The sequence below is a fragment of the Euprymna scolopes genome, chromosome 4, assembly GCF_053919585.1.
Source record: "Euprymna scolopes isolate OS-2025 chromosome 4, ASM5391958v1, whole genome shotgun sequence".
Classification (NCBI taxonomy): domain Eukaryota; kingdom Metazoa; phylum Mollusca; class Cephalopoda; order Sepiida; family Sepiolidae; genus Euprymna; species Euprymna scolopes.
In genome coordinates, this window is record NC_136485.1 from 167,399,848 (window position 1) to 167,421,882 (window position 22,035).

Below are 22,035 nucleotides of genomic sequence, written 5' to 3' on the forward strand. Positions count from 1 at the left end.
GTGTTTTCGTTATTCTCATCTTTTGTCATTCTTATGAATCTTCCGTGTAGTTGTTTCTCTTCCTATTTCTTGTTTTGTCATTTTTCTCTCTGTTTTCTGTTTTCTCGAATTTTTCAGTGTCTCTCGCTGCCATAATTATCCTTTCAGCATTTTGCATTATATATTTTTCTAGCAGTGGCGGCTCATGCCTGAGATTAGTGGGGGTGCTGCTTCAAACATTTTACGTATTTTTTTAATATCGTGTAAAGGAATTTGAATATATAAATAAATATTTAATCAAATAATAAACAAACATTCAAATAAATATTCAAATATATAACAAAGACAAATGATCAATCAGAAATGGATAATACGTAAAAACTTTTTTATTAAAAAGATTTTTTTAAATTATGTACACTTTACAGAATAAAAATAATATATATATTTATTCCTTTTAAACTTTTCAGATTAAATAAAAGTTTGCGTTTTTTTTTTGTTTTTTTTTTTGCAAACAAACGAAAAACATTTTTAAAAATAACTTATTTTTTATAAAAACAAAAAAGAAAAAACTTTGAAATTTACCTGCCTCCATACGAGGGTTAATTTAGGAGTTTATTATTTGAAAATAGCGTTTTATTTAATAACAGTTTTATTTACAAAATTTATTTGAAGATGTATTTATAACAAAACGTATTTGTAAATAAAATGCAAAATAAAAAAGTTTACATTTTTATATAGTGAGCAAACAAACAAAAATATTTAAAGATACAAAATTTTATTTACAAATCTTTTAACAACTTGCTTTTTATATAAAAAGAACAAACTTGGCTATTTACTGACCTTCCCATGCCGGTAAAGATCGACATAAAGTGGAGATTTATTATAAGAAAATAGGATGTCATATATAACCATTATAAAACATCGAATTTTAATGTAGCTTTCTTCCCCAAAAAACAAAAAATTTAAATTGTCTCAGTCCAGAAGGATTTCTAATTACTTTTTTTAATACGTATTATCTGACCCATCTACTAACAAATCCAATGTAAAGTTCAAAAATGCATAATTATTAAAAAAAACTGTGTGTTTTTTTTACTTACAAACACATTTTAATTAAAAAATCTTGTGTAAAAAATCCATTTTTCAAAGTGTAAAACTTCTAACATTGTCCTTGTTGGAGGCAAATAAATGCTAATTTTTTTTATATCTAAAACATACAAGTTAAAAAGATTTCTAACTAAAATGTATTTTCAACATAAACTGTTTCTTCGCTTTTTTGCTTCTAGGAAAAAATGTAAACAGTTTTTTTTGTAAAGTTTAGTTGTTGCAAAATAAATAGCATTTAAAACTACTTTAAAGAAACAAACAAAAAGGCAGGTAGATGGAAAAGTAACTATTTTTATGGTAAGATTTATTTATTGTATATTTGGTTTTTACCATTGGCCGCGTGTTAGCTTCACTGCTAAATTCCCGAATACTTTTAATAAATAAAAATAAACAGTTTCTGCATATTATATATTTCCGTCTGCTACTGACTTAAATCGCAACGCTAAAAGTGTGCGTATTTAAAAAAAAATAGCATAATATTTTATGTACAAGAACACGTTATGTGCAGATTTTAATAATAATTTAAAAAAATATAAGTAAAGCTCCTTTCTTTTTTTTTTCAATAACAATGTTATCATATCTACACAGGCGCACACTCTAAGCAAACAATGGATTTCACGACACGGAGCTGCGCCAAGCGACAGTTCCTCAAGAGGCTTTCATCGGCTGTCTAAAGCGTCTAATCTGCGCATGCGTACAAGAGAATTTCATTAAGAAAGTGTAACTGTGAATTTCACAGCTCCAAGGAAGTTTTATTTTTGTTATTATATGAATTTGGAGATACCGACATTAAAGTTAATGATTTTATAATGTACACATAGAAAAAAATAAAATAATAATAATAATAATAATAATAATAATAATAATAATAATAATAAACAAACGTATTATTTTTAATTTTATCATTAATATTGTGTAGAAATAATTTGGGGGTGCTGCAGTCCCACAGCTCCATGCACGAGCCGCCACTGTTTTCTAGTTCTTTTTTTGTGTCATTCACAGTTTTCTATGCAGACCAGTCTTCTCCCACCGTCTTTCCTTATCATGTACAGTCTGTCAACATCATAATTTGGGTGTAGTGTTTTGTGCATGGTCATGAGTTTCCTGGTCTTTTGATTAAGCTTTCTTTTTTTTCTTACATAGGCATCACCACTTATCAAGACCAAGAGGCCACTCGAGGATAAGGGTTAAAGAGTGTACAGTAGACAATTGGACAATATAGTAATCGTTAGCAATGGAAATTCAGTAAATTTGTTAACATGTGGAATGGCTCATCAAAAACTTGTTTACGTTAGACTTGAAGACGACCATATTGTAGTTAGCTGGAAAGCAGGAAAACGGAAGACAATTCCACAGGCATGCAGTTCTAAGAAAGAAGCTTTGTTCATCGAATCTACGTTTAAGTTTAGGCACAGATAAAGAGTGGGGGGAATTATTGATAATGTTTACAGCTAGACGAGTATTTCTTGTGAAAGTTTGGCGAGGGAGGACCATAGATTGAATTTCAGTCGAACACTTTCCATGAAAATAACGATACAGCAGAGACAAACTCGCAACATCTCTTCTATGAGATAGAGGTGGCAGGGAAGAGAAAAGGACATCTCCTACAAGACCACAGAGTCTATTTTGAACTCTATCAAGGCAGGACAAGTCCTTTCTAGCAGCTCCTGCCCAGATGTGGCAACAGTATTCCATCCTTGGATGTACCTGGCTCTTATATAGATAGAGAATTGCATCAGCAGTGAGATATCTACTGGATCGATAGAAGGATCTGACCATTTTTCCAGCGGCCTTGGCAACAGATTCGATGTACGTGTTCCATTTAAGATCAGTAGTAAAGGTCAAGCCCAGAAGCTTGTCAAAACTTGAGGCCTCCTCAAGACGAGAGCCATTCATTTCAATTGATGCCAGATGTGGATCAGAACGTTTATGATGCAAAGATAGAAGCTTGGTTTTAGATGCATTAAAAGTAACCAGCCATTCCATTCCACATTGTACCACGTGCTCAAGATCACAGGAGAGAGAATTGGAGAGAACTTGGTTGTTTACTGTCTTAGATGTGCTACCATAGATGGTAGTGTCATCAGCATAAATGTCTATGAATGATGTAAGGATGTGATTTGGAAGATCATTAATGTAGATCAGGAAAAGAGTTGGGCCCAGGATGGACCCTTGAGGGACACCAGCATTAATACTGTGAGCTTCTGTTTTTTGCCCATCAACTACTACTCTTATGAACCTACCAGAAAAAATGATTTAATAATTGAAAAGATATTTCCAGCTATACCATAGTTGGAGATCTTGTGAAGTAAAGCTTTATGCCATACCCTATCAAAGGCCTTAAATATGTCAAGAGCAATTGCCCTAGAAAGGTTGCCTCCATCGAGAGATTCGCTATTCCTATGAGATATAATTGTAAGCACATCTGCTGTAGATCTAGCAGAATGGAAACCATATTGTTTGTCACTAAGAAGGTTATTTTTGCTGAGATGGTTGATTACTTCTGTATTTAGCACAGATTCCAGCAACTTACTCATGACGCACAGGAGACTTATTGGCCTGTACTGAGAGGGGGATGAGCGATCACCTGCATTCTTAAATACAGGGCATACTGATGAGATTTTCCAGGGTGATGGGAAGCCATTCTCCTTAAGACAACGTTTAAACAGTTTTGTAAGTATGGTCGCTAGTTCTGGTTGAATGTTTTTGAGTACTATAATTGGAATACCGTCAGGGCCAGTTGCTTTACTGGAATCAAGGTTTTTGATTAGCTTGGTAACATCACGTACAAATATTAGTATATCACATAGCATGTTTTCTGATACAGGAGGAAATATTGGGGGTTGGCGGCCTTGGTCGCAAAGGGTAGAATTAGCTGCAAGGTTCTTGGCAAAGAGTTTGGCTTTAACTGATGCCTCAGGTCCATTGATGATAATTGGGATAGAACAGTTCTTCTTTTGTCCACCCTATAAACGGTCCAGAGTATCTTACTAGTGATACTGTCCATGTATTTATACCTTTTATTAGGTTTCTGCTATATAATTTCGTTTCCAGGACTTTTCTTGTTCTCCTGAGGTATTCCTTTCCAATTCTCTCTTTCATTTCTGTTGCTTTGATGGTGTCCACTTCCAGAATTCCTAAGTATTTATAGTCGTCTTGTTCCCCTAGTGCACTCATCTTCGTTTGGTTGGATAGTTCCATGCCTTCTGTCGTTTCCAGTTTTCTCTTTCTTATAACTAGTAGTGCGCACTTTTCCATTCCAAATTCCATTTGGATATCCTGGCTCAAGATCCTGGTAGTGTTAATTAGTGTCTCTAGCTCTATTTCGGTCCTTTATTGTTATTATTATTATTATTATTATTATTATTATTATTATTGTTGTTGTTGTTGTTATAATATTATTATTATTGTTGTTGTTGTTATTATTATTATTATTATTATTGTTGTTTTTGTTGTTGCTGCTGCTGAACAACATTATCTTCTTTGTTTATTTTATACAAAACTCAGAAGACCTCCAAAGCATATATTTTTATGCTTATTCGCTAGGTAAATGTCTAAACATTTGTGTAAAAATAAACTTTATTCAATTTTATTCTTAAAAAAAAAATAATTCATGAGTACGCCAAACAGAGATTTATCAAAAAAATTAGTTTTGTTTTAACATTGTTAAGGGATAAACCATTAACATCCTCAGTTATGTCCCTTTGATTTCTAACTCTCCCTTGTAAGGAGTCCTTTTCTTTCTCTTTTCCTTTTCTCTTTGAGTGAATAAACACGTGGCGAACTTTTCTCCTGTTGTGTCGACCTTCGTTATTTTCCCCGACCGCCAAATTATATCAAACATGTCAAGTGTAACAGGTTATGGGCCCAGAACGCTAATGTTTGATGGCGATGAGAACAATTATGAAATGTTCGAAATAAAATTCATGGGACTTTTACACAGACTAAAATTGAAGGCTGAATTAAAAAAGGAAGATGGCGAGATAGACCAACAGAAAAATGAAGACATCTTTGCCGAACTTGTCTAAGTACTGGACGATAGGAGTTTAGCCCTGATTATGCGAGATGCAAAGGACAATGGAAAGAAGGCATTGAAAATCCTCAGGGAACAATTATTTATCACAAGGCAAACCAAAAATAATTGCTTTATATACGGACCTATCAACCCTCCGAAAAAATGACGGCGAAGATGCCACAGGGTACGTAATACGAGCAGAAAAGTCAATTGCTGCTCTACGAAACTGTGGCGAGACAATTTCGGACCCACTGGCGATAGTCATGTTACTCAAAGGACTACCAGCATCATTTAATACCCTAAAAGCGATAATTACACAAAGAGAAACGCCCCAAACTCTGATAGAATTTAAAGCATCTCTCCGAGCTTATGAGGAAAACTCTACACAAAAATCGAGGAGGAGGAGGAGGAGGAATCTATCATGAAAGCCTTGTATAAAATAGAGACCCCCCATCATGTTTTCGGTGTAACAAAAATGGCCACTTCGTAAAAAGTTGTCATAAGAACAGGTGGTGCAGATTTTGCGAAACCAGGACACACGACACAAAATTCTACAGAAAAATACAGCGGACTACTGCCGAAGAAAACAATCACTCATACTACAAAGTAAGAGTAAACCCGAATGTCATTTCTGAAAATTTTGAACTATTAGTCGATTGTGGGGCTACTACACATATTATAAATGATGAAAAAAAAAATTATTAATTTTAAGCATAACTTTAACCCAGAGGAACATTATATTGAGCTTGCTGACGGATCAAAAAACAATAACTTAGCATTAAAGAAAGGAACGGAAAAAGTATCGCTATATGATATAGATAAAAAGAGACACAACATCTATCTAAAAAACGCCTTATTTGTGCCTACATTTACACAAAATATATTGTCTGTTCAGGCCGCTGTAGGGAAGGGTTGCAACGTGAAATTTTCACAAAACCATGCCATGCTAAGCACCAAAGATGGCGTTAAATGTAAAATAAAGAAAAGAGGGAAACTTTATTATTTAAATAAATGTGTAACAAACAGTGTAAATAATACAAAACACGCTTTAAACACGTGGCACAAAATTTTCGGCCATTGCAATATTCCTGATATTTTAAAAATGTCAACTGTAGTTGAGGGAATGACCATTACTGAAAAAGACAGTAACACACCGTGCGAAACTTGTACCCTCGGAAAAATGCAGGATATCCGTTCAAGAAAACCAGACGAAAGAGCCAAGTACCCTTTGGAACTAGTCCACTGCGACTTGGCAGGTGGAATAGAGCCTGTCGGTATTGGTGGGTTTCGGTACGCCATAACATTTACGGACGATTATTCAGGCTATGTAATGGCATATCTCCTAAGGAACAAAAGCAACACAGTCGATGCTACAAAACAGTTTTTAGCCGATAGCGCTCCTTATGGAAATGTTAAGAGAATAAGAAGTGATAATGGTACTGAATTCACATCAAGAGAATTCAAATCACTTCTTATCCAACACAAAATCCGACATGAAACATCAGCACCATATTCACGGCACCAAAATGGAACTGCGGAGCGGGGATGGAGAACTCTTTTTGAAATGTCGAGATGCATGCTTATAGAGTCCCATTTAACACACAAACTCTGGCCTTATTCTTTCCTGTGTGCAACCTACATCCGAAATCGATGTTATAACCATAGGATAAAATTAACACCTTATGAGGCATTAAAGAATAAAAAAAAACAAATGTTGAAAACATGAACATTTTTGGAACATACGCTCACACTCAAAATAAAAAAAGTTAGACCCCCGGTCGGAAAAGGGTATTTTTGTAGGCTACGACAAATACAGCCCAGCCTACTTTGTTTACTTTGACGAAAAGAAATTTGTAAAAAAGATACGATTTGTAACTTTCACAAATAAATTCGTCAGTGTAAGGGAGAGAACTCTGGCTATCCCCCCAAAATAATTACATTGAACCAACTTTAATTCCCCTCTATAAATACAAATCATCCCCAATTCAGTGAACACGAAATCAATGACCATGAAACAAATGAACTTGCCCATGATCCCCACCAGAGTAATGCTGAAAATAGTGAAAATCAAGTAGGGGAACAGACAAATAACAGAATTAATGAAAATATTGGAAACAGAAATCAAAGATATCCACTAAGGCAGAGAAAACCGCCCCCTTACCTAATAGACTATGACACCAGTAATAACCCAAGTGATGAAGAATATATAAACTCGTGTGAAACAAAAATTATCCCTGGATCATACCAGGAAGCCATTAATTCCCCGGATGCAAACAAATGGAAATTAGCAATGGAAAGGGAAATGAATTCCTTAAAGGAAAACAACACTTTCACGCTGACAACCCTCCCTGAAAACAAAAATGTAGTTGGGGGGAAAATAGGTGTATAACATCAAAAAAGACGACAAAAATGATGATGAGTACAAAGCCAGATATGTTGCTAAGGGGTACAGCCAGATAAAGGACATAGACTATCACGAAACCTATGCACCTACCACAAAAATGACCACCATTAGAATCCTAATGCAATTTGCTATGCAATATGATCTAATAATACATCAGATGGATGTCAAATCCGCATACTTAAATGCCAATATAGACTGTGACATTTATACCCAACAGCCAGAAGGATACAGAGTTCCAGGCAAGGAAAGACTTGTTTGGAAATTAAATAAGTCGTTCTATGGGCTAAAGCAGAGCGGCAAAAATTGGAATGACCTACTAAGCAAAGAACTTCTGCTTGAAAATTTTAAGCAAAGCCTTATCGATCCATGCATGTTTGTGAAAGTAAACGAAGGTAAGGGAATCATTATCCTCGTATGGGTAGACGATATCTTAATCGCGGCAAATAGTTTAAACACTATAACAGAAGTTAAGACCCGACTCAAGCAGAAGTTCGACATGAAAGACTTGGGGCAGATCTCACGATTTCTGGGTGTAGATTTTATCATCGAAGGAAACAAAATAGAGATGAATCAGCGAGCATATACGGAAAAATTATTAGAAAAATTCGATATGTTAGACTGCAAGCCAAGATCAACACCCTGTGAACAAAAATTAACCTTTTCTCAGGAAGCGGAAGCCTTTGATCCCACTAGATACAGAGAGGCTATAGGAAGTTTGGTGTATCTATCAACTTGCACCAGACCTGACATTTTATGGGTTGTAAACAAATTATCGCAATACAATCAAAGTTCCACAATTGAACACTGGAATGCAGTTAAACATGTATTCAGATACCTAAAGGGAACCCTTGTTTTTTGTTTATCTTTCAGCAAATGTGAAAGCGGCCTGCAGTTGACGGGATATACTGATGCTGATTGGGGTAGCTCTGAAGACAGAAAGAGTACGTCAGGGTATTGCTTCTCCCTAAATGAGGAAGGACCAGTCATTACCTGGAAAAGCAAGAAGCAGCTCACAGTAGCGTTATCCACATGTGAGGCAGAATATACGGCAATGACGCCAGCTATACAAGAGGCACAATACCTTTCGCAGTTGGTAAATGAAATGGGCTACCCAAGGAAATGGGAACAAGCAATAGTATATTCCGACAACCAGAGTGCAATCTGCATAGCAAAAAATTCCATCACAAGCCAGCGAGTAAAACACATAGATATTAAGTACCACTACATAAGGGACAAAATAAACAAGGGTATGATCAAATTAATCTATGTGCCGACTGACCAAAATACTGCAGATTGCTTTACTAAACCCATGGCTAGAACTCGCCTACATTGCGTAAAAGCAAAATTATCAGGATGTTAAGTTTAAGCGGGGGTGTTAAGGGATAAAACTGGCGAACTTTTCTCCTGTTGTATCGACCTTCGTTATTTTTCCCGACCGCCAAATTATATCAAACATGTCAAGTGTAACAAACATCGAAACATTGACTTCAACTCCGTTGTTGGATATTAAAAATAATAAACGCGGTTTTTAATATATATGTTTATTCGCGAGATAAAAGTGTAAAAATAAGTTGTTTTTTTTTCTGTAGAAAGTTGTTTTTATGACGGAATGAAATTTTGCCCGTGGCGTACTTTTTGGCGAGCTGGCGTTCCAAAAAAGAATTACCCATTAACGTCCAATGGGACCAACGAATTTTTTCTTGAGGGATAAAAAAATAAAAGGTACTAGTGCACTTATTGATCCGTGCTGAAATATTAACGTTATTATTTAAAAAGCCATGCTTAACATAGGGAGGGAAGGGTGTTTTGTACATATTCTATACTTTAACCTTACAATTGAATAAAAAACATATCATAAAACTTTAATTAAACTTGGAAATACGATTAAAAAAAAAAAAATAGCGCGGACCAGTAAGTGCACTAGCAAAAAAAAAAAAAAAGAAAAAAAAAGAAAAAAAGCTGGATTTTATCGTAAACCTAAGATTATTAAATAGGTAAAAACCAGGGGTATCCCCAACATAAACTAAAATATATGGCACTTCTGCAGTTTATGGAACATGCTATTTTTAGATAGGCTAGGATGTTCAAGTTAAATTCAATTTTTTTGTTTATTAAACTGTTAAGTAAAAGTACAGAATAGATAACTAGACCCCTTCCCTATGTGTTTCTAAATAATAAGATTATTATTTCAGCACAAGCCGTAAACTAAAGAACACACACACACACACACACACACACACACACACACACACACACACACACACACACACACACACACACACACACACACACACACACACACACTGTGTGTGTGTGCGTGTGCGTGTGTATGTAAACAGTATTTTTTCATTTAAGCAAACGTTGTTAAAATAACAGAAATCGTTTGCTTAATTCCACCTTTTTTATTTTTCGGATTTTCTAATAATCTTTTTTCGTGTTAAAATAATAATTAAAAAAATGTATTAATATATGGACGAACGTTTTCGATTCTTCGTAAAAAAGCAAAATTGTTCATTTTTTTTACAGATATCACGTTTCATTCTTAGTTTGCTTCTTACATCAATTGGCTTCATGCCTTGTGAGAAACGACTTCCACAAAAATAATAAAACTAATTCCTTCTCACCTAGAGAAGGCAAAGCATGGGAGAGTGAACCTCTTAAAACAGCACAGAACCATAAGTTCATTACCTATTTAAAAATGATCCAGACTCTGTTGAACTGATTGTTAAAGACGTATCACTAGCAGTGTCAGAAATTTCGTGAAAATAGTGAATAATTCCACCCCATCTTTCCAAGCTTATAACTCCTCGAAAAATGTAATTCAAGCCCTAATTCTTTTTCAATTAAAGGAGCAAGGACCAAGGTTTTATTAAAAAAAAACAACAACAAAAAAAACAATGTGTTTTTAAAAAAAAAAAAAGGTTTTAAACTTCGGACTTTACAGGTAAATTTCTAAAAAAGCGATTTTTTTTTGTTTTAAATTTGAATATATTATTTATTGACCTTTTCTCTTCAATTTGTGCGACATAAATTAATTATTTACTTTTTAATAGACATTTCAAAATGGGTGACACTTGGGGGGGGCGTGAATTTAAAAATAAACGTTTGTCTAAAATATTATATTCGGTTTATTGGAAAGAACATAAAATTTCACATTGACCCTGAAAATATCGTAAAAATAGAATGAATAGAAAAATTTTGATAGATTTTTAAAGTTTAAAAATTGAAAAATATTGAGTTCGGAAAATTCATTACTGTTTAAAAAAAAATATTTCTATTACTTTTAAAACAACTGTAATAGTTTATTTTGGAAGTATAATCCATAAAGAAAATAAACAACCCACTTTTAACAGAGAAATTACGAGATTTTTATATTGTATTCGCAGTTTCGTGTTAGGGGTGTCAAAAATTCCTACAAAAATTCTGATACTGCTAACGTATCACCATCTTCGCATAAACAAGATCTACTCAGAATATACGATTCTATTTTAATGCCTTGCAGTCTTATTATTTTATAGAAACGTAATCAGTATTTTTTTTTTACTTTAACGGCAACTTAACACCGACCTTTAAAATGACAATTTTTATAGGATATGCTAAAAACGAATATCACATTCAAGTTTGGGGTGAACAAGTATTTTTTTTTCGGGATATTAAGACATGTTTTTCGAATGTATTACTTAATGAATGTTAGTGACGGTCGCCATTCTTAACATGAAGAGGAGGGAATGTTTGGGACACGCATGCGTATTAATATTTGTTCAGTTGAAAAAAAAACATGTCCATCAGTTATTGCAAGGGATTACATTGAACAACAAAAGTCTTAATATCCAGAAAACCACTTGTATGTCCCAAATTCAAATGTGATATTCGTTTTCAGCATACCCGAAAACCTAGAAAAGTCGTCATAGGTGACGGTGGTCTAGTGGTTAAAAATCCAAATAATCTAAATTTCTTGAAATGAAAAACAATTTTTACTTACAATAATTTTCTGTTCATATTCGTTCATAAATCAACACCGGTCTAGTTTCATATATATTTGTTTGCAAATGTATGACGTCATAAATGATAAATCGTTGCTTTATGACGACATCCATCTCACTTTGCGACGTCATCCATCGTGCACGGAGTCGAGCAAGAAACAATTGAACAACTCAACCTTCTCTCGGCCTGCCAAGCTACTAAGACTCCCGATAAAACTTTTTGAAATTTGCATGTTGGTTTCAGAAATGGTCATTTTATTAATAATTATTATTTGCCTTCCAATTTTTCTTCACAATTTTAAAAATTATTTTTTAATGTTTAATTTCTCAAACGTTGTTGACGTTGAACATTTTCACATTTTGTTTAGTAGTTCTTGCTTTTGTTATTTATTTTTGAATACAAATAATTTGAATTGCAATCGAAAGTTTAATTTGCTGAATAAATTTTTAAGCAAGATTCACAGTTTTAGTCGAATATTAGACCACCAACGAACTGTTGTGTCAGTATTTGTGATATATATTATTAAATACATAAATCCTTAATTTTGATTGGTTAATCGAGCTGCAACTGTCGGCAGTTACGGCTGTGACTGCTGCATTCAAACATATTTACAGCCTTTGCAAAACTTTTGTGACATATTCTCAAATATTGGCTGAAAAATGCGAAGCTCGCTGTTTGTTTACAAACAGGCGGTTTGAGCACTGTAAAAGTGGTGGACGGGTGTTTGTTTAAATAGACATTCACACAGGTTATTTGCGGGCATCGCTTCCGTGGTCGAATGGGAGAACTGCCGACTGTCAACACGACGGTCCTAGGTTCAATCCTTGGCTAGTCTAGCGCACTGATGAGTTGTGATACAACGAAACAAAACTGCCCCCCCCCCCAAAAAAAACAAAAGCTAAATTGAGGCCATGCTGTAGAATGGAGAAAAAATGCCAAAGACCCTTGTGTTTTGATGTGATGTTTTGAATATAATAAACTAGTTATGACCAAAGTTTCATTTCATTCGGATAAAACACTAAGAAACGGGGCCTAAGTAGAGTTGGGGCCCGTTTTTTTTGGTCACCCTGTATAAGTAGATAGATAGATGTTCAATTATGCATCCACATTTGAATAATAACGACTATATTTATTAAAAAAAAAAAAAAAAAAGGGTAAAATGCACTGGGGAACCACCCGAAGATTTACCCTTAAAAAGTTTTTTTTTTTTTTAGATTCATCCGTTCACAGGTGTATTCGGGTCTGCTGGAAACAAATATATAACAGTTTAAATTCTCGCTGAAAAGAATAACGTACATTAGTAACACCGTAAAAATCCAATGCTTCTATAATAACTTTTGTGCAATGGCCGCCATATTTAAAAAAAAATAAATAAAAAACAAGGAAAAGAAAGGTGTGTGTGTGTGTGTGTGTGTGTGTGTGTACATATATATATATATATATATATATATATATATGTACACACACACACACATATATATATGCACACACACACACACACACACACACACACACACACACACACACACACACACACACACACACACACACCATAACCTTTCTATATATATATATATATCTAAACAAGCGAAAAAGAAAACGATTTTTTCTTTTTTTGGTAAAATTTGCCGTTCTTAACATGGGTGAGGTTGGGGGTGTCTATTCCGGCAGCCGTTCTTAACATGGGGAGGCGGGGGGGGTGTCCATTCAGACAGCCGTTCTTAACATTGCGAGGTTGTGGGGTGTCTATTCTGTCTGCTGGCCAAGATCAAAGTGTAATATCTGTTCTTCAGATGCGGCACTTCCATTTCTCGTTCTCTTTCAGTGGGGGAGAAATCCTTCACGACTGAGATAATTTTTATTTTTGTACCTTTTCTCCACATTAAAAAACGACCTTGGTGTCTAACTCTGTTCCGTACAATAGCTGCAAATTTCTGCGCATGCGTACCCACTTCACAGTCGTACATGAAAGTAAAAAAAAAAAAAAAAAATGGCGGCCAGACAACTAACTATACTAGCAATCAACCATGGGCTGTGTTACTTGTATCACTAATTCGTATCAGAGACAAAATAAACTGTGATATTTGTTCGCAGTAGACCCGAATACACCAGTAAACAGTTAAGTATAAAAAAAAATCAACTTCTTAAAGGTAAATCTTCGGGTGGTCCTCCAGTGCACTTTCACACACAAAAAAACAAAAAAAACAAAAAAAAAACAAAAAACAAACAAACATAAATTACATATCTTTTTAAATATCTAAACGGCTATATGACGTTAACAATTACACTCACCCCACAACGCCATTCATATTTTGAAATACAAACGACTTTTTTCGTTCGTAAATAGAACAAAGACATCGTTTTCACAAGTATATTTTCAAATATTGTACTGGTATTTTATTTTTACCAATTTAATTAGCTTGATGACGTCTTGAAATAAAGACGAAACGTTGATGAACATATAACTTGGTTTGTTCCTTTTTCATATATATATATATATATATATATATATATATATATATATATATATATATATGTATTTATTTTATTTCTTTCTCATTTCACTTGGTGTCTTTTAATAACTCCTGCAGATATTTTCTTAAGTAATAACTTGTACATTTCAGTTGACCCCTTTTTGCTCTATATTTTTGACGCCTTTTAACGTCATCTTGTCTGGGCTTTTCTATTTTAAGTTTAATTCAATCACCATTCAATTTTTTTCTCTCTCTTCATTTTCTTCACTCATTTTTCTTAATTACGCCATGCCTCGGCAGCCGAGTTTAACGCATATCTTATCTATCTTTTAATAATAATATTGGAATTCTTTCCCCTTTTCCTTGTACCTGTTTCTGAATTATTCCACGGATTTCTGCCTTTTGGATTATTTTGGATCATCTTCCAACTACGCGATTCCCTTGGATTTTACTTGTGCGAATGGAAATTTAACTAACTTTCTTGGATTTGCATTTTTGGATTTTACCGTCATTGGATACTTTACCTTTCACCAGACTATCCTTTCACTTGAAATCACCTTTTTCTTCACCCTATTCCCTCCGCTTCACTTTTTGTTATCAAGTAAGATCTTTGACTTACTTGCAGTTTTGTCAAATACTTTTGCAAGCAAAATCAGATCCCGCATTTTGCTAAATCCTACCCTCTGATGAGAAGGAAAGTATTTCTTCGAAACTCCGCGGATTAAGGACTATCCACTTATTCGGTGTTTCCTTTTCAAATTAAATATGTTTTTAACTCTTTTTCAAAGTGTTTTTTAACATGTTTTATTAACTATTTGTTCTTATATATATATATATATATATATATATATATATATATATATATATATATATATATATGTCTGTCTTGATAATACTTATAAAGTGTGCCCTGTTAGAACAAGGATAACAAAATAATAAGAAATATTCTCATAGTTTTAGAAGTATACTATGCGGGTCTTCTGCATTCACTGACCTGAGATTCACATGAAGTTACTTCTGCATGTCACTACAGTCGGGGAAACAGGGACCCGGAAGAGAATTCCAAAGTCTAGCTGTTCTGGGGAAGAAACTACTAGAGTAGAAGGCTCTCTTGCATCTAGAGATCTCTACTGTGAAGGGGTGGGATTTAGCTGCTTGTCGGGTTTTACGGGGGTATTTACGTCGAGGGGGTAGAAGTGCTTGCAGTTCGTCAGATCATTCACCGTTAAAGTACTTGTAGAACAGGCAGAGGGATGCAACATTTCGTCAATGTGACAAAGGCTTAAGTTTAGCTGGTAGCTCAGGACCTATCAGATTGGCGACTCTCTTTTGAACCTTGTCTAGGAGCGAGAGACTAGTGGCAGATGCACCAACCCAAATATGACAACAATACTCCATACATGGGCGAATGGTGGCCTTATAGAGGTATAGGATACTTTCAGGCATTAATAGCTTTCTAGCACGATAGAGAGAACCCACCTTTTTCGCATTCCTGGCAATGTTCTCAATGTAATTGTTCCAACTCATGTTTCCTGTGAATTAGGCCGAGGAGTTTAAAAGATGTACTTTCAGATAAAGAGTCATTGGCCATTGCTATTGGTGTGCCCGGTAGATGGCAGAAAGAACCGAAAACGGCCAGGCAAGACTTATTAAAAAAAGCGCAAATTATTACCCCCTTCCCATGTTTAGAATGGTGACGACCACCGAAAATCATTAATAATACATTGGAAAAAATGTCTTTATATCCAGAAAACTACTTTTCGATCGTTTTCGGTTGTTTCGTCATCTGCCGGGCACACCCAAGTAACTTCGTAGAAACCGCGGATTGATAAATGCAACTATGCCAACTCTAAACTATTGAGTTCGTATTTACTTTATTAAATATATCATTTCTTAACTTTCATACTTGTTGATGATCAAGTTTTTACAAGAAAACCTTTATATTTCTTAATTTTTGGGATTGATAATTTGTATTTTTTTGGAATATTTGGACTGTTATTCTCATCTTAATAGTTATTTTCACAATTTTTCAGCCGATGTCACCTCTCTTATCGAACTCGGGAATCTTTCGTTCAAACGTAACCCTTTATTTAATCCACGCAGATAGCATCTTCTTGTTCCACCAGCCAAAACCGGGTAAGAGTTCTAAATAATTCTCAATCGTATTCTGAGTGTCGCCTGCAGTGAGGATTGAACCTTCAACTCCCAGTAGAATATTACTTATTTTATTATATTTATTTATTTTTTACTCATGTTCAGCCCTTACAAAGCATATCGTCACTTGGACGTAAGGGGCTACTATTTGGGGCCATGTCTAGGAAAGATTAACAAGATATTAACTTATAACTGAATTTAACCTAGTACTTTATCCGTTACGCCACATGCGGACAATTCTATTATGAATTTTGAAAGCCTTAAACGTTGGGAAAATAACAGTCAAAATGAGAACAGTAGTCCGACAAATAACACAGAAAATATTAAGTCTAAATTCTATATTATTTAATTGGAATTCATTATTGAGATGAGTATTATTTATTAATTTATTTATTGCGGACTATTATCCTCATCTATTTAGTTGTTGCTTCACGATGGTTCGGCCAACTATTCATCTGGCCTTCGTGGTGAGATGACAACAACTATGGAAGGCAGTAATTGCTGGGAATGCAGTTAGGAGATTCAGAATTCCTATCCCGTTGCGGTTACCACCTTACGAAGGCCAGAGGAATAGTTGGCCGAAACGCTGTGAAGCAACAACTAAACCGAGAAAAACTGGTCTGAGATCACAGTGTAATATCTGTTCTTCAGATGCTGCACTTAAATTTCTTGTTCTCTGTCAATGGAGGAGAAGTCCTTCACTAGGTGTGTCAGACTTTTTGACACAACTAATAAAAAACTGCGAATGAAATATAAAAAAACTCGTAATGTCTCTTTTTAAAGGTGGTTGTTTATTTTCTTTATGGAATATACTTCCAAAATAAACTATTAAAGTCGTTAAAAAAATAATAGAAATATTATTTTTTATTAAAAAAAAAAAAACAGTGTTTACAAAGTGCCTACGCGCCTTCATGCAGCCATTTTGTTTACGTAATTAAATCAATTGAATTTTCCGAATTAATTTTTTTCATTTTTTCATTTTAAAAATCTATCAAAATTTTTCCAGTGGTTCAGTTTTTACGATATTTTCAAGTTCAATGTGAAATTTTATGCTTTTTCCAATAAACCGAATATAATATTATAGACAAGGTTTTTTTTTAAAATTCAACCTCCCATTTTGAAATGTCTATTAAAATGAAAATAATTAATTTTCTCACCTCAAATTTATATATCATAAATTGAAGATAAAAGATCAATAAATAAAATAAGCTAATTAAAAAAATATATACAGTTATTTACAAATTTACCTGTAAAGTTCAAAGTTTAAAACTATTAAAAAAAAACACGTTGAATTTTTTTTGAATGAAACCTTATAATCTTCTAATATTGCACAGAAAGTTTCGTTTAATTACGACAATTATTTCTATTAATTCAATGTTTTTTTTTATAGATATTGAAAAACAAATTCACTCCTTAAAGAAGAAATAAAATATATTAAATCAAAACCTCATGTATTTCTTTGAGAAAAGAAAAAAAAAAAAAAGAAAAAAATTCTCGACTCGTTTTTTTTATTTCAAGGCAAAAACTTATAAGTAAAATTTGACAATTTTTCATCTATGGTGACACATATTTCTTCACGCACAAGGCTAGACGGCTAACGCGAACGTGTGTTTTTTTTTACGTCTTTCTGTCCATCCGTAGTTCAAAACAAGAAGAAACACCGGTTCGGCGTTTCGCTAACACCATAGAAATGCTTACGCAATAGCGGCTTTTTCAAATAGTTGTTTAAAAAATTCTTTTATTTAAAAATACATGGAATTTAAAATATAAATATGGATAAATTCTTAACAATAAAAAATGGAAGTGCCCATTGAATAGTATTTTTTATGGGTAAGTGATCTTTTGGAATTTATATATATATTTAATAATCGAAGTAAGTAAAAGATTTTCTTCAAATCTTTTTTTAAAGAAAACCGATTTATAAAACAAATATTGGATAATTTGCCATTAAACCTGTCATTTTTTTTTTAAATTTGGTCTTTGCTTATTTAATTTAAAAAAAATTATGGTTTGAATTACATTTTTCAAGTAGTTATAAGCTTCGAAAAGATAGAAGATCCAATTATTCGATTTTTTTCCCCGCATTTTTAATGTCGGTTTCTGACACCTCTAGTCCTTCACGACTGAGACAATTTTTAATTTTTGTCCTTTTCTCCACGTTAAAAAACGATCCCGGTGTCTAACTCTGTCCCGCGAGGAGGCATTGTAAATAGGAACAGATAAGGATGATAGTCCGCAATAAATAAATTAATAAATTCAAAACGTTTTGAAAAACTAAAACCCATTTACTTACGTCATGTTTTTTTTTTTTTACATAGGCATCACCACATTATCAAGGCCAAGAGGCCACTCAAGGATAAGGGTTAAAGAGTGTACAGTAGAAATTGAACAATATAGTAATCATTAGTAATGAAAATTTGGTAAATTTGATAAATTATATGGAACGACTCATCAAGAACTTATTTACGTTAGACTTGAAGACAACCATATTGTAGTCTGCCGGAAAGCAGGAAAACGGAAGACAATTCCACAGGCGTGCAGTTCTAAGAAAGAAGCTTTGTTCATCGAATCTACGTTTAGGTTTAGGCACAGATAAAGAGTGGGGGGAATTATTGATAGTGTTTTCAGCTAGACGAGTGTTTCTTGTGAAAGTTTGGCGAGGGGAGACCATAGATTGAAGCTCAGTTGAACACTTTCCATGAAAATAACGATACATCAGAGACAAACTCGCAACATCTCTTCTGTGAGATAGAGGTTGCAAGGAAGAGAAAAGGACATCTCCTACGAGGCTACGAAGTCTATTTTGAACTCTATCAAGGCAGGCCAAGTCCTTTCTAGCAGCTCCTGCCCAGATGTGGCAACAGTATTCCATCCTTGGACGTACCTGGCTCTTATATAGATAGAGAATAGCATCAGCAGTGAGATATCTACTGGATCGATAGAAAGATCCCACCATTTTTCCAGCGGCCTTGGCAACAGATTTGATGTACGTGTTCCATTTAAGATCAGGAGTAATGGTCAAGCCAAGAAGCTTGTCAAAACTTGAGGCCCCCTGAAGACGAGAGCCATTCATTTCAATTGATGCCAGATGTGGATCAGAATGTTGATGATGTAAAGAGAGAAGCTTGGTTTTAGATGCATTAAAAGTAACCAGCCACTCCTTACCCCATTGTACTACGTGCTCAAGATCAGAAGAGAGAGAATTGGAGAGAACTTGGTCGTTTACTGTATTGCAAATAAACAAACGATTATTAAAAAAAAGTGCAGAGAGTGATCAAGACGTAACTTCGTAAGAGTCCACCCGGCTTTCTCCGGAACATGACGTCAACAGTCAAGCAAGCCGAGTGTCGCCGAGGAAATTAAGCCGAGCGTCGCCGATGAAAGCATGACAAGAAAAGAAAACTTTTTTTTCTTACTAATTTGTTTTCTTTTCTTCTCTTTTCCAAATTGTCGTCTGCTGCTTTGAATTTCCAACTCGCGCGAACGCGCGTCGCGTTGAAAACCATCGCGCTACATTGTCATTGGTTCAGTTTTATGTTACGTCAGACGGCTTAATTTCCTCGGCGACGCTCGGCTTATTCTAGCTGTTGACGTTATGTTCCGAGGAAAGCAGGGCGTGCGTTGAGTTACGTCTGGATTATTCTCTGCATGAGTACCAAAAAAAAAAAAAAAAAAAATTTTATCCAGAATTCAACTAAATTAAAAAAAAAATTACCGGCCAGCGATTTCCACGAAGTTTCTCGGAGTGCTCGTCCGCCGACGGGAATAACCGGAAACGGCCGATCGCGAAACATTAAACCGCTACTAAAAAATTATTATAATGAACAAGAAAAACATGGAAATGCAATAAATAAAATTATAAACATGTATCGAATCCAACCATAACCCTAACCTGCGCGATTGAAATGAATTTTTAAGTTCTTTCAATTTATAAAAAATGTAGCCTTCATAGATTCGTATTAGCTAAAAACAGATAGCACGTTCGTTAAAAATTGAGAAACGCTCGGCCGACATTTTACCGTTTATTTCCGTCAGCAGCGGATCGAACCCGAGCCAACTACGTGAAAATCGGTAGTCGATAAAGGCAGAAGCAAACGAACGAACAAACAAACAAACAAACAAACAAACAAACAAATAAATAAATAAATAAAATAAAATAAATAAATAAAAATACCGAAAAATCTTTATGATATAAGTACCCGTCACGGAACAAAAATGTCATATTCCAAAATCACGTAAGCTGATTAACTTAATTAGGTATGGACAAAAATGGGCGGACAACGATACGGGTGATCTAGTTTTGAAAGCCGATTTATCATAATTTTTTGTAGGTTTCCGACTACTTTTTGATTGTACCTATTTACTATGCCTCCCCACGGGACAGAGTTAGACACCAGGGTCGTTTTTTAACGTGGAGAAAAGGTACAAAAATAAAAATTGTCTCAGTCGTGAAGGATTTCTCCTCCACCGAAAGAGAACAAGAAATAGAAGTGCACCATCTGAAGAACAGATACTACACTTTGATCTTGTCCCGAATGTATTTGAAAGATTAAAGACTAAACTTAATTTCCAAAAGGAAAAAAAAATATTTGTACACGTGAAAAAAAAAAAGTTATGAAAAATGTTTTCACATCGAGCTACTCAATTCAGTTAAATTTTAAAGTTAAATAAATTAATTGTAAAAATCATTTAAAAGATAAATATTAGTTTTCCGGGTCTATTTCAAAGATAATTAGTAAAGTAAAGTTCGAAGATGTTGAATTAAATAAAAAAAAAAACAACAAAAAACCCTTGTCTGTACAAAACATAAATTAATTAGCCCAAAACCGAGTGATTCTGCCGTTCGCAAAACGCAACAAACTAAAGTTTTTCTAAACACGGAATATACGGAGGCCCAAAATTTCAGCCAGTCGAAGGACTGTGAAAATGATGTTTTTTTTTTTAATTTTTTTTTTTTACACAGTGATCACCACTTATCAAGGCCCGGAAGCCACTCAGGGATAAGGGTTATTGCGAGTACATTACGTTAGTGTGGAGATTTGATGAAGTGTTTAATTAAGGGGGCGGTTCATTAGGAATTTGTTAACATTGGACTTGAAGACATCCAAGTTGTAGTCCGGAGGGAAGCAGGCAGACGGAACAGAGTTCCACAGGCGTGCAGTTCTAAGAAAGAAGCTTTGTTCATTGAATCCGCGTTTTGATTTAGGCACAGATATAGAGTGGGGGAAATTTTTCACAGTGGATTCAGCTAGACGGGTGTTTTTCGTGAAAGATTGGCGAGGGGAGACCAGAGACTGGAGTTCAGACGAGCACCTGCCATGGAAATAACGATAAAACAAGGATAGGCTCGGAACGTCTCTTCTGTGGGAGAGAGGTTGCAGGGTAGAGAAAAGGGCATCCCCCCACTAAGCCACGAAGTCCATTTTGTACTCTGTCAAGGTAGGATAGGCTGTTTTTAGCAGCTCCTGCCCAGATATGGCAACAGTATTCCATCCTTGGACGTACTTGGCTTTTATATAGATAGAGAATTGCATCAGTAGTGAGATATCTTCTGGAGCGGTAGAAGGATCCCACCATCTTTCCAGCGACCTTGGCAACAGACTTGATGTACGTGTTCCATTTCAGATCAGGAGTAAAGGTCAAACCCAGAAGCTTGTCAAAACACGGGGCCTCACCCAGACGAGAGCCATCCATCACAATTGATGCCAGATGGGGAGCAGAGCGTTGATGATGTAAGGATAGGAGTTTGGTTTTGGATGCATTAAAGGTAACCAGCCACCTCTTCCCCCACTGAACCACGCGCTCGAGATCAGAGGAGAGAGAATCAGAGAGAACTTTGTCATTTACAGCCTTTGATGTGTTGCGGTAGATAGTCGTGTCATCAGCATAGATGTCAACGAATGATTTAAGTATGTGTTTTG

At 34.8% G+C, this 22,035-nt stretch overlaps 2 protein-coding genes across 3 annotated transcripts in view; one reads left to right on the plus strand and one right to left on the minus strand.

Annotated features, from left to right (window-relative positions):
- The window catches only part of LOC145270063 (uncharacterized), a 40,844-nt gene that overhangs the window by 12,374 nt on the left and 6,435 nt on the right, over positions 1-22,035 (minus strand). Inside the window, exon 1 of one of the 2 annotated variants that reach the window (XM_080125674.1) lies at positions 11,485-11,563. The exons of the other annotated variant lie outside the window; for it this stretch is intronic. The gene's annotated coding sequence lies outside the window, so the exon portion shown is untranslated. Of the gene's footprint in view, positions 1-11,484; positions 11,564-22,035 lie in introns of those variants that run through there. 2 annotated transcript variants of the gene reach the window in all.
- On the plus strand, positions 6,201-7,487 carry LOC145272584 (uncharacterized). Its single transcript, XM_080127040.1, has 2 exons — positions 6,201-6,637; positions 7,088-7,487. The coding sequence occupies exons 1-2, from the start codon at positions 6,201-6,203 to the stop codon at positions 7,485-7,487; spliced, it is 837 nt and encodes a 278-aa protein (XP_079983166.1).